The following is a 14,716-nucleotide window of genomic DNA, read 5'->3' as shown; positions in this document are numbered from 1 at the left end:
ATCAGCAGAGAATCGAGATTCATGACTTTTTCAGGAATCAGATAATATGTCAAGCAGAGAAAATTCACTCTCTAGAACAGGGGTCTCAAACTCAACTCAGCATGTGGGCCACAGAGCAAGATCACAGCCGTTTGGCGGGCCGCATTAGGTCTACAAAAGGCAACTGTTACGCAACACTTTTCTCACTGCAGTTGAAAACAAAAAAAAATCAGTACAACAAACACAATTGTACATGCAGTTTACTCAGTGTCACAAAACGACCAGAAACTGTAGTTCGCATCACAACTGCTGTTAACTAAGCTAATATCTAGCTAGGATGCTAGAGAAATGAAAAATACAAGTAGGCCCCTAGGCTTACTTAATTTTATCCAAAATATTTTGAACTTCGTGGATTAGTCTGTGGGCCACACAAAATTGTTCGGCGGGCCGCATTCGGCCCGCGGGCCACGAGTTTGAGACCCCTGCTCTAGAAGGAAATGTCAGCATATTCTCTATCCCAGGAGCAAGTTCATGTCTTTCCCTTTCCCTTCTTCTTTCTTCTATTTTTCCCCCATAGCATGCATCTCCCAAACTCTGATGGATCCCACAAGACTAGCAACCAGGGGAGCCATGGGCAGCAGCAGTTCATCCTGGGCTATCCCCCTGAACCTGTCTCCAAGGCCCCCTTTTCTCTGACTGCCCAGTAAACCAAAGCAGCTCCACTTAGCTCTCCTGTTGCTTCTTCTATCCTAAGCCCTTTTCTGTTTCACTATCCCTAGCTTTAATAAATGTACTCTCAAAATCACCTGGACTCATGTCATGAAATATTTTCTGCATGAAGTCAAGAACCCACACACTCCCACTGGTCCTAGGCAGACCCACCAAGTGCCAGGTCCCCTTTTCAGTAACACAATGACAAGAAGATTATAAAAAAAAAAAGAAAGAAAAAGGAAAAGAAAAAAAATGAAAGGAATTTCAAGGAACTTTTAAAAAGCTTTTAACAGAGAACCTTACTAAATATTATACATATGTGAAAATAAAAGATCGCATAGACCTTTTCACTATTATCAATGAATAGAAGCAAAAGAAAAAACATTTTGAAATGTGTTTACACTATTTAAAACTTCCCAATTAGCACAGTCCTCAATATTTTAGAATTTGTGATTGTTTGACTGTGGTGTGGTTTCAGATTCATTTTTTCTCTCTCTGGACAAAGGTAGTTTCCTAAGAAAATTAATAGGGTAAACAAATGTTGAAGAACCACAAAAGCATCTGTTTATATTCAGATAATTAATATGCTAAGTATTCTTGTCTATTAAATTAAAGCAGGTCACCTATAAACTTTTCTAAATAATACTTCATTACCTAATTATAATGAGTACATACAGTTGAAGTAATAAAATAAATATCTGTTTTAAAACATTCTTCAATTTAAGCCTTTTACTAAATCAAGTTAGCTTTCAAACACTAGTTTCAATTACTAAGGGTTTACAACACAAAAAAAGAAAAGAAAAAAAACTCGAAATAAAAAATAAAATTTTCTATTCTTACCTTTGAAGCTCTCCATTCCCAACCATCACCTATCCTCTGTGAATGTTTGATAAATTCTGAACAATAATGCTGGAATGCTTGTTCTCCAAAAAATTCATCTTCTTCCATACTAACTGGTAACTGCAATATAAAAACTAAGTATCAGCTATAGAATGAAGACTAAAAAGAATTCTGCTAATTCACTTATTTATTTAAACAAATGAAAATTGGGAACATAAAATAGAAAACAACCTCAGAGCCATTCTAAAAAAATATATATTGTTTGTTTCCATCTTTCTCATCCTATCTCCATTTTTAATCAGGAAGAACATGTCCATAAATTCAGTTTTAAGAGCTTAATTTTATCTCTCTTTTAAGCTTTCAACCTCCTCAAAACTTCCTTTTCTACTTCCTAATTTAGCTCCTAAGTAGACAGCATGACAATGATTAGTAAAGCTGAGCTACTCTTCACACTCTATTAGACAATTCAACCCACTAACAAATCGTGTTGTAAAGTCTAAAAATATTTGTTTTTTAAGGTGTAAGGTTATGATTATCACATTAGTTACCTACTTCATTATGTCTACAAATGTGACAAATCAAGGTATACCCATGTATCTGTTATATAATGAAGTACAAAACATAAAACATTGTTTATAGAAAGAGAATTTTAGAGCTAGAGGAAAACTCAAAAATTATGTAAATTCAAGTCTCTTGATAAGAAAAGACAGACCAACTGAATTCCCTCATTCTCATTAGTGACAGGCATCAGCAGAACAATTAGTACTTGTTGACTGGTTACTTGAAGCACGATCCTAAACACTGCATATACCATTTAATCCTCACACAGTCCAAAAGTTGTTGTTATCTCCATTCATCAAATGAAAAAGACAGTGTAATCAGCTCAAGAATATAAATGAGAAAGGACTGAAACCCCAGTTTGACTCTGGGCCAATGATCTGTCAATACTAACTGAATCTCAGTCCAGTGTTCTTTCTGATTATTCATATTTTGTTTGACGTATATAAGAATTTGTTCGAGTGATGTAAGAGAAATGGTGCCATGAGGAGTGCTACTGATAATTCTCCCCAAAATTTCAACAAGTTCTTCAACCAGAGACAGAAAAATCTATCCTTGGAGCATCTGAAAGTCCTATACACTGAAAACGAAGGTATGATCGAGAGAAAAATTGACTAAATATATAATCAACCCTGTAGGAAATAAGATGGAGAAAGGAACACTCCGCCTTCCTCACTAACCTAAGCAAGGGCTGCTTTCACTTGGAACTGAGATAGAGTGAAGGCTGAGGGTGTGGAGGAAGCCAGGCTGCAGCACAGACGTCCAAGCCGGGGAAACAGTGTGCCTGCCACGACTCAGCCAACGGAAGCTAACGCCGGCGCCGGACCTGGAAAAGACGGGCTAGTAGAAGCCACCATTAGCCCTGATATCCTGGTTGGGCGAGCACGAATAGTGTGGGAGAGGTTCCTCCTAGTGCCCCGGGAGTGGGTGCCCGTGTTCCCAGACAGAGGGGCAGAGTCAGAGGCCTTTGTGTGGGCTGTGACCAGAGTCTCGGTGTGGTCCCTGCACCCTGAACAGCAGTACACGGGGAGTGCACGAAAGTGAACTTCCCCACGCCCAAACTTCTCTGGGCGGGCGGGGCGACTCACCCAGCCACTGAAGCTAACAGCAACGGGAAGGAAAAATATGAAAGTGTTAGGGGGAGGGGCACGCAAGCAGATTGCACTCTGTCTCGGGAGCAGATCTACAGATCCAATCGCTGAAATTAGCTTAACCCACAGTCTGCTCACCTCCCAACTGACCTACGTGGCTCTGAGAAAATCTCTCTCTGTTCAGCGATCTAAGACAAGAGGCGTGATATGTTTGAGTGCCTCTTGCTATGCACGTAGGGGTAGGGGCAACTTCTGATTGGCTGAGCTTTCATTCTCAGGGCTGTACATTAAAAAGAGGGACTTAGCAGCTTTTAAGACCTCCTGTTCTTCAGGCAGCGACTAGGGCATCTTCTTACCAGCCAAAACAGGATACAAAGTGCAAAAAGCCTGGGGAGAGTGGTCCCACACAGTGCTGAGGCATACTGGACATGCCTGGAGGCTCATGGAAAGGCACCTTGATGGGCGCTCAGGATGGCTTTATGGCCGCTACCTTAGGCGCTAGAATGGCTCTGGTTGCAGCAGAGCAATGCCCCAGATGGGCAGAGCATCGCCCCCTGGTGGGCATGCCAGGTGAATCCCGGTCAGGCACATGCAGGAGTCTGTCTGACTGCCTCCCTGTTTCTAACTTCAGAAAAATGCAAAAAAAAAAAGAAAGGCACCTTGAGAGCAATTGGCACCCAGCCCCGCCTGATTACACTGGCGGCTCTGACTGAGAGAGCCTTACCCAGAGCACTGTGCCGAGTGGGAATAGAGTGGGGATTTGCCAGCTCCTTGAGCCTCTTACTCTCCAGGCAGAGGCAGCAGCAACCTCATAGCTGGATCCCAGGCTGCTAATTCAGGAAGGAGAGACTAGGAGAGAGGCTCCGGGAAAATGGACTCTCTCACTGTCTGAACCTGCAAATGCTAACAAGCCCCGACTACCAACGAGACTGAAGCCTAATATATGATATCGCCATAGAGACTTATCAACTGCAAACCTCTACCTAAGCGTGCCACAGGGGCAGAGCCTGGGGTACAGAGTAACCAACGACGAAGAGGGAGAAAAAAGAAAAAGCAAGAAGATAACCTCTCAAAATCAAGAAAAATCCACAGACTTTATAACTTTTTGCATTTTTTTTTTGTTTCTCTCATCTTCTTTTCTTTATTTTTTTTTCTCTCCTCCACCTTGGTCCGTATATTCTCTGCCCGTCTTATTCTTACCCCTTCTTGAACTACACTACCCATAAGTGTTACATCTCCCATTTTCTTTCGTTTCTTCTTCCTTTTTCTCTATGAGGGTTGCACTCCAAAACCATTAACTCTCTCTCTCTTTTTGTTCTTTTATCTTTTTTCTTCTTTTCTGTTTCCACTTTTTCTTTTTTCTCCCTTTCTATTAGTTTCTTCTTTTCTCCTTCACTTTTCCTCTCATTCAATCCTCAACCATGAACAAATTATTTTATTTGGGACTCAAATTTTTTTCCTTCTGGCATTTTCGGTGCTTTTGACTTCGCTTTTTAACTCATTAGCATTCCTCCCAATCCTGGCTCTCCATTCTACAATGTTTTTACTACACTTAATAAAATAGTAATTTTTTTTACTTTTTCCTGTTAACCTATTATCCCTCTCATTATATCTCTTAGTTGACCATCACTTACAAGCAAATAATTTTATTCTTGACCAAAATTTTTTCCTTTTTTGCATTTTGTGGATTCCTGTCTCCTTTTTTGCATCTTTATCACTTCTTCCAAATCAGGCCCTCCATTATACATAGTTTTTGTTCCAATTACCACAATATAATTCACAGTTCATCAAAAATTTTTTTCAAGGAGGAGGGGAGAGGAGAAGAAAAAAAGAGGGAAACAAATTTTTTTTCCATTTTTTTATTTTTTTTATTTTTTATTCTTTAAGAATTCTCATTAGTGCTATCAACAAAACCACCCTCAGATGGCATTATAAAAAAAATCAAATATCATGCATACAAAAGACAGAGATGTAGCACACATAGATGAGGAAAAACCTATGGAGAAAAAATGTAATATAGTGGAAACTTTGGAGCTAAATGACAGAGAATTTAAAATAGAAATCCTAAAAATACTCAGAGATATACAAGAAAACACAGAAAGGCAATTTAGGGAGCTCAGAAAACAACTCAACGAACACAAAGAATATATTACCAAGGAAACTGAAACTATAAAAACAAATCAAACAGAGATGAAAAACTCAATTCATGAACTGAAAAACAAGGTAACAAGCTTAGCTAATAGAACAGGCCAGATAGAAGGTAGGATTAGTGCAATAGAAGACAAGCAACGTGAGGCACAACAGACAGAAGAAGACAGAGACTCAAAAATTAAAAATAATGAGAAAGCCCTACAGGAACAGTCTGACCCCATCAAAAAGACTAACATAAGAATAATAGGTATAGCAGAGGGAGAAGAGAGAGAAAATGGAATGGAGAACATATTCAAACAAATAATAGATGAGAACTTCTCAAGCCTGTGGAAAGAACTAAAGCCTCAAATTCAAGAAGCAAACAAAACACAAAGTTTTCTTAACCAAACAAACCTACTACAAGGCAAATCATAATGAAATTGCCACAAAACATCGACAAAGAAAAAATTCTCAAGGCAGCCAGGGAAAAGAAGAATACAACATATAAAGGAAGGCCCATTAGATTATCATCAGATTTCTCAGCAGAAACTCTATAAGCTAGAAGAGAGTGGACCCCAATATTTAAAGTCCTGAAAGAGAGGAACTTTGAGCCACGAATACTATATCCATCAAAGCTATACTACAAATACAAAGGAGAAATAAAAATATTCACAGATATATAATAAAAAAAGATGACGAAATTTATCATCAGAAAACCCCCACTCCAGGAATTACTAAAGGGGGTTTTCCAACCAGATACAAAAAACAAAACGAAACAAAACCACAAGTAAAAGCTCCACCAAGAACACAATAAAACAAAATTTAAACTGTGACAACAAAAACAAAAAAAAAATAGGGGAGAGGACGGAGATTTACAGTAGCAAAGGACAATGGAGTGCAGAAGCACTCATAAGATAGGGTACTACAATGAACATGGTAGGTAACCCTTTCATTACTTAATGGTAACCAAGCTTGAAAAAACCACTACACAATCACATGACTTAAGAACGGTAGCAACAGAGGAAAGAAATATGGAATACAACCAAAGAAAAACAGATGATAGAAAAACAAAAGATAAGAATCAAACAAGGTACAAAACTAACAGAAAGCAATTTATAAAATGAATATAGGGAACCCACAAGTGTCAATAATTACACTAAATGTAAATAGATTAAACTCACCAATAAAAAGACACAGAGTAGCAGAATGGATTAAAATAGAAAATCCAACTGTATGCTGCCTACAAGAAACACATCTAAACAACAAGGAAAAAAGAAATTCAAAGTGAAGGCTAGAAAGCAATACCACAAGCAAATAACATCCAAAAAAAAGGAGATGTAGAAATACTCATATCTAATAATGCTGACCTCAAGACAACAAAAGTACTCAGAGACAAAAATGGATATTTCATAATGATTAAGGGGACTCTGAATCAAGAAGACATAACATTCTTAATATATATGCATCAAACCAAAGAGCACCAAAATATATGACAGCTACTTATTGACCTAAAAACAAAAACTGACAAAAATACAATCATACTTGGAGACCTCAATACACCACTGACAGCTCTAGATCGTTCATCCAAACAGAAAATCAGTAAAGATATATTGGCCTTAAACAAAACACTAGAGCACCTGGATATAATAGACATCTACAGGACATTTCATCCCAAACTGACAGAGTATACATTTTTCGCTAGTGTACATGGAACATTCTCAAAAATGGACCATATGTTAAGTCACAAAAATAACATCAGCAAATTCAGAAAAATCAAAATTGTACCAAGCACATTTTCTGATGATGAAGCCTTAAAACTAGAATTCAACTTCAAAAAAGAGTGAAAAAAGCCCACAAAACTGTGGAAACTAAACAACATACTTTTAAAAAATGAATGAGTCAAAGAAGAAATAAGCGCAGAGATCAAAAGATATATACAGACAAATAAAAATGACAATACAACATATCAGAATCTCTGGGATGCAGCAAAAGCAGTATTAAAAGGGAAGTACATATCACTTCAGGCCTATATGAACAAACAGGAGAGAGCCCAAGTAAACCACTTAACTTCACTACTTAAGGAACTGGAAAAAGAAGAACAAAGACAACCCAAAACCAGCCGAAGAAAGGAAATAATAAAAATCAGAGCAGAAATAAATGAAATAGAGAAGAGAAAAACTATAGAAAAAATTAATAAAACAAGGAGCTGCTTCTTTGAAAAGATCAACAAAATTGACAAAACCTTGGCAAGACTCACCAAGGAAAACAGAGAAAGGACTCATATAAACAAAATCCAAAATGAAAGAGGAGAAATCACCACAGACATCATAGATATACAAAGAATCATTGTAGAATACTACGAAAAACTATATGCCACCAAATTCAACAATCTAGAAGAAATGGATAAATTCCTAGAACAATACACTTTCCTAGACTGAGTCATGAAGAAGCACAAAGCCTAAAAAGACCAATTAGCAGGGAGGAAATAGAAAAAACTATTAAAAACTTCCCCAAAATAAAAGTCCAGGCCCAGACGGTTATACTAGTGAATTCTATCAAACATTCAAAGAAGACTTGGTTCCTATTCTACTCAAAGTCTTCCAAAAAATGGAAGAAGAAGCAATACTTCCAACCACAATTTATGAGGCTAACATAATCCTCATACCAAAACCTGGCAGGGAAGGCACAAAAAAAAGGAAACAACAGACCAATATCTCTAATGAATACAGATGCTAAAATACTAAACAAAATACTAGCAAATCAAATACAACAATATATTAAAAAAATAATATATTATGATCAATTGGGATTCATCCAAGAATCTTAAGGATGGTTCAACAACGTAAAACGGTTAACGTAATACGCCATATCAACAAAACAAAGAACAAAAACCACATGATCTTATCAATAGATGCAGAAAAGGCATTCCATAAAATACAACACAACTTTATGTTTAAGACACTCAACAAAATGGATATAGAAGGAAAATATCTCAACATGATAAAGGCCATATATGATAAACTATCAGCTAACATCATATTAAATGGCATAAAACTGAGGTCTTCACCCTTAAATCAGGAACAAGAAAGGGTTGTCCACTCTCTCCACTTTTATTTAACGTGGTGTTAGAAGTTCTAGCCAGAGTAATCAGACATGATAAAGAAATAAAAGGCATCCATTTCGGAAAAGAAGAAGTAAAGGTATCACTTTTAGCAGATGATATAATCCTATACAACAAAAACCCCAAAGACTTCATAAAAGATTACTAGAAACAATAAACCAATACAGTAAGGTTGCAGGATACAAAATTAATATACAAAAGTCCATAGCCTTTCTATATGTCAACAATGAAACATTAAAAACCAAACTCAAAAAAATAATCCTCTTCACAATTGCAACAACAACAAAATAAAATACCTAGGAATAAACATAACAGAGAATGTAAAGGACCTATATAACAAAAACTACAAAGGCAAATCGAAATTGTTACAGGCAAATCGAATTGTTAAGGAAAATCGAAAATGATACGAGATGGAAAAATATTCCTTGTTTTTGGATAGGAAGAATAAATATAATCAAAATGGCCATACTACCCAAAGCAATATACAAATTCAATGCAATTCCCATCAAAATTCCAATGACATTTTTTAAAGAAATGGAACAAAAAAATCATCAGATTTATATGGAACTATAAAAAACCCCAAATAGCCAAAGCAATCCTAAAGAAAAAGAACAAAGCTGGGGGCATTACAATACCTGACTTCAAACTATATTATAGAGCCACAACAATCAAAACAGCATGAAATTGGCAGAAAAATAGACACTCAGACCAATGGAACAGAATAGAAAGTCCAAAAATAAAATCACATATATATGGTCAAATAATTTTCGATAAAGGGGCCAATAACACACAATGGAGAAAAGAAAGCCTCTTCTACAAATGGTGCTGGGAAAACTGGAGAGCCACATGCAAAAGAATGAAACTCGACTACAGTTTGTCCCCTTTTACTAAAATTAATTCAAAATGGATCAAAGACCTAAATATAAGACCTGAAACAATAAAGTACATAGAAGAACACATAGGTACTAAACTCATGGACCTTGGTTTTATCATATGGTTTTAAATCATAAAGAGCATTTTATGATTTTGACTCCAAAGGCAAGAGATGTGAAGGCAAAGATAATGAATGGGACTACATCAGACTAAAAAACTTTTGCTCAGCAAGAGAAACTGACAACAAAATAAACAGACAGCCAACTAAATGGGAGATATTTTCAAACAACAGCTCAGATAAGGGCCTAATATCCAAAATATACAAAGAACTCTAAAACTCAACAACAAACAAACAACCCAATAAAAAAAATGGGAAGAAAACATGAACAGACACTTCTCCCAGGAAGAAATACAAATGGCCAACAGATAAATGAAAAGATGCTTCATTAGTAATTAGAGAAATTCAAATCAAAACTACAATGAGATACTACCTCACATCTGTTAGATTAGCTTTTATCAACAAGACAGGTAATAGCAAATGTTGGAGAGGCTGTGGAGAAAAAGGAACCCTCATTCACTGTTGGTTGGAATGTAAAGTAGTACAACCATTATGGAAGAAAGTATGGTGGTTCCTCAAAAAACTGAAAACAGAACTACCTCATGACCCAGCAATCCCTCTACTGGGTATATACCCCCAAAATTCAAAAACATTGGTATGTAAAGACACATGCAGCCACATGTTCATTGCAATATTGTTCACAGTAGCCAAGACATGGGAACAACCAAAAAGCCCTCCAATAGATGACTGAATAAAGAAGATGTGGCACATATACACTATGGAACACTACTCAGCCAAAAGAAATGATGACATCGGATCATTTACAACAAAATGGTTGGATCTGGATAACATTATATGGAGTGAAATAAGTAAATCAGAAAAAACCAAGAACTGCATGATTCCATACATATATGGGACATAAAAACGAGACTAAGATACATGGGCAAGAGTGTGGTGGTTATGGAGGGGTGCGGGGAGGAGAGGAAGGGAGAGGAGAAGGGAAAGGGGGAGGGGCACAAAGAAAACTAGATAGAAGGTGACGGAGGACAATTTGACTTTGGGACTTTGGGTGATGGGTATGCAACATAATTGAATGACAAGATAACCTGGACATGTTTTCTTTGAACATATGTACCCTGATTTATTGATGTCACCCCATTAAAATTAATAAAAATTTATATAAAAAAAAGAATTTGTTCACTCATCCAAAAAATATAATATCTACTAAGTGTAAGCACTGTGTATAGATAAAGGTTAGATATAAAATAATGAAAAATACATATAGTCTTTGTCTTATAAGAAATCACATTGTTTTAAATTGAGATGAGCAATAAAATTGATTATAGTAGAAACATTTTAACCAACCTCCATTCAACTGACTTTGCCATATCAATCAACACAATGTCCATTCCTTCTATAAAATGACAACATGTACAGCATTCTTAACATGAAGCAACCTCTACTCCCCTCAGAGGGCATGTTCACAAACCACATTCTGGTATTATAAGAATACTTTAATGAAAAGCTACACTAACGAAATCAATGAAATGTAATTTAGAAACAGAGACAATTGTTATATCTAAGGTTTAATGCCTTGGAAAGACTTTATAAAAAGTCTCCATTAGAAAAACAAAATACTATTTAATATGGACAATGCAACTGAAAATTGGTGGGGGGAATCTTATAAATTTAGGACTTTGGATTCAGATTGCTGCACAAGTAGCTTAAGTTCTTTCATTTAAACCACAACTTGAATTTAAACCAAAAATCTATCTGAGCAATGCATTCTGAATTCAATTTCATCAAGAATGAACAGTAAGTCCCGGGTTCAACACCCCAGTCAGGGCACACAGGAGATGCAACCATCTGCTTTTCCACCCTTATCCCTCTCCTTCCTCTCTATCTCTATCTTCCACTCCCACAGCCAAGGTTCCATTGGAGCAAAGTTGGCCCCAGTGCTGAGGACGGCTCCATGGCTTCCACCTCAGGCACTAGAATAGCTCTGGCCAACAACGCAGCAACGGCCCAGATGGGCAGAGCATCGTTCCCTGGTGGACATGCCAGGTGGATCCCAGTCAGGTGCATGTGGGAGTCTGTCTGACTGCCTCCAAACTTCTAACTTCAAAAAAATTTTAAAAAAATACAAAAAAAAGAGAATGAACTAGGAGATGAGACAAGATGGTGATGGAGTAGGCGGATGTACCAACTTCCACCTCCCAGAACAAAAGTGGATTATAAACTAATTTTAAGAACCATCATCTGGAAAAACCAACTTTGGACAAAACTAAGAGGACTCTTCAAACAAGGAACACTGAAGAAGGCACACTGAGACTGGTAGGAAAAGCGGAAACGTGGAGAGGGCTACCCAGCTCCCCTGAGTGAACAGCAGCTGGGAGAGACTTGTATGGCGGTAAGCGAGTTTAGCAGAGAAGGGAGGGTCCTGAGCACCAGGAACAAAGCCCCAGCCTGCAGCCCCAGAGCCTAGAAGAGGCATATGGACAGTATTTAGCTGGACACAAGACAGGATACTGTTTGTGAGAAAGAGACTGATTTCTCAGACCCAGGATTCTTCTTAAAGGGACTGCGCAGAAAACCTCTCTCACAACTACTCACCCGGGGTTCCGGGGGACAAGGAGAGAGGAGAGAACTGGAGTAGCAGGAAGAGAGTGTATCTAGGAGGCACAGGGAGAAACATTTTGAGAGACAGCCAACCTAACCCCTGGGACAACTCACTCCCCAAATCTGAAGTGAATATTTCCCCTGGAAACAGCAATACCAACAAAGGGAAGCAGGACACCAGCAAAACAAGCTCTCCCGCAGCACTCAGAGAGGTCGCTTAGAAGGAAAGAGCTTTCAGGACTACAGTAGTGAGTCTTAGGGTCTGAGCTACAGCGTCCCCACCTACACAGCTAAGGGCTTGCCAGAGAGTGGGTGGCGGCAGGACGCGGAAGCGAGGTTCTGTCAGCAAGGGCGGAAGCCAGCTGGCCACCACTGAGGCCCAGGTGTGAGCTCAGTCTTTACCAGCTGGGGAGGAGGGGATGAGCGAAAGTGGTCAAGACCAGCTGCAGGCCACCTGCAATCCAGCCTGCAGAGGAAGGGCAAGAGCCCTGGAAGGGGCAGAGACCCACCCTTGAACAAGGTACAGGAGAACAGCCTTGTCCCACCCGTGGAACGGAGGCTTGTGGCCTGAACTGGGAGCCAGCTCCTCCCACGGGGGTGGAGCCAAAAGCCCAGAACAGGTGGAATCCCGCTACTGAGCGTGGACATGCAGTCTCCCTGGCCTATGGAACCAAGGCTTGCAGCTGTCCCATGAACAGGCTCCTCATGCAGGAGCGGGGTGAAAGCCCGGAATCAGGCGGAGACCCGCAGCTGAGCAAAGGTGCTCACCCCTGCCCTCAGACCTGAGCATAATGCCACCCGTGGGGGCAGGGCGAAGGCCAAGGCCGCCGAGGCTTGTACACCCAAGCATGTGATCATAGCCACTCTCATGAAGGAGAGACAAAAACCACAGCAAAAGCCCCAGTGGGCAGGCACTGGCAACACCCATAACCAAATGCCCTAGGCAGCAACAGCAGAGGGGGTGGCGGGCCTGCAGACAGACCACACCTAGAGAACACAAAGGCCACACCCAGTGGACTCCAGTGGCCAAAACCTTCTTTTACACAGACAAAATGTGAAGGCAGAAAAATGCAACACAAATGAGTCAAGAGAAATCCCCAGAAAAGGACCTGAATGAGTCAGATTTAACCAAATTACTGGATGCAGAGTGTAAAATAACGATTATTAGAATGCTCAAAGATATTAGAACAACAATAGATGGTCATTACGAAACCTAAATAAAGAGATAGCAAATATAAAAAAGGACATTGAAATAATAAAAAATAATCAGTCAGAAATGACAAATACAATATTAGAAATGAAGAACACAATGGAAGGAATTAAAAGCAAGATGGATGAGGCTGAGAATCAAATCAGCGAGTGGGAGGAAAAGATAAATGAAGGCACGAAAATAGAGCAGAAAAAAGAAAAGAAACTCAAAAAGTCTGAGGAAACTCTAAGAGAGCTCTGTGACAACATGAAGAGAAATAACATCCACATCATAGAGGTTCCTGAAGAAGAAGAAGAGAAAGAACAATGGATAGAGACTTTGTTCAAACATATCATAGCTGAAAACTTCCCTCAATTAAGGCAGGAAAACATTTCACAAGTTCATGAAGCACAGAGAACTCCATTAAAGAGAAACCCAAAGAAATTCATACCAAGACACATCATAATTAAAATAACAAAGCTAAGTGATAAAGAGAAAATATTAAAAGCTGCTAGAGAAAAAAACACTATCACCTACAAAGGAGCCCCCATAAAGATGACTTCTGACTTCTCAACAGAAACACTTAACGCCAGAAGGGAATGGCAAGAAATATTCAAAGTACTGCAGAACAAGAGCCTACAACCAAGACTACTTTATTCAGCAAGGCTATCGTTTAAAATTGAAGGAGAAATAAAAAGCTTTCCAGACAAAAAAAAAAACTCAAGGAATTCACTAAAACCAAACCAATGCTGCAAGAAATGCTAAGGGGCCTGTTGTAAACAGATCAAAGGAGAAAAAGAATATAGCAAAAGAGGAATACAGTTTTAAAGAATAAAATGGCAATAAACTACATATAGATACTAACCTTAAATGTAAATGGATTAAATGCTCCGATCAAAAGACATAGGGTAGCTGCGTGGATAAGAAAACAGGACCCATATATATACTGTCTATAAGAGGCACACCTTAAAACAAAAGATACACATAGACTGAAGATAAAAGGATGGAAAAAAAAATTTCACGCAAATGGATATGAAAATAAAAGCTGGGGTAGCAATACTTTTATCAGACAAAATGGACTTTAAAACAAGGGCTATAGTAAGAGATAAAAAAGGTCACTACATAATGATAAAGGGAGCAATCCAACAGAAAGATATAACCGTTATAAATATCTATGCACGTAATGTAGGAGCACCAAAATATATAAACCAGATTTTGACGGATTAAAAGGACAAGGTCAACGGCAATACGATAATAGTAGGAGATTTCAATACCTCACTAACATCACTACATAGATACTCAAGAAAGAAAATTCACAAAGAAACAGCAGACTCAAAGGACATACTAGATCAACTCGATTTAATAGATCTCTTCAGAACCTTTTAACCTAAAGTAGCAAAATATACATTCTTTTCAAGTGCTCATGGTACATTCTCTAAGATAGACCACATATTATGGCACAAAAACAGTCTCAATTAATTTAAGAAGATTGAAATCATATCGAGCACTTTCTCTGATCACAATGGCATGAAACCAGAAATCAACCA

At 38.3% G+C, this 14,716-nt stretch overlaps 1 protein-coding gene across 2 annotated transcripts in view; it reads right to left on the bottom strand.

Moving 5' to 3' along the window:
• Positions 1 to 14,716, bottom strand: part of ATG10 (autophagy related 10) — a 382,992-nt gene that overhangs the window by 342,674 nt on the left and 25,602 nt on the right. For both annotated transcript variants that reach the window (XM_066381782.1, XM_066381783.1), the window contains one exon: positions 1,531 to 1,650. In XM_066381782.1, coding sequence (XP_066237879.1) covers positions 1,531 to 1,650 — 120 coding nt within the window. The remainder of the gene's footprint in view (positions 1 to 1,530; positions 1,651 to 14,716) is intronic.

This window comes from Saccopteryx leptura, chromosome 4, assembly GCF_036850995.1.
Source record: "Saccopteryx leptura isolate mSacLep1 chromosome 4, mSacLep1_pri_phased_curated, whole genome shotgun sequence".
In the NCBI taxonomy this organism is placed as follows: Eukaryota; Metazoa; Chordata; class Mammalia; order Chiroptera; family Emballonuridae; genus Saccopteryx; species Saccopteryx leptura.
Note: the sequence above shows the minus strand (reverse complement) of the source record. Positions and strands in the feature narration are given on the sequence as shown.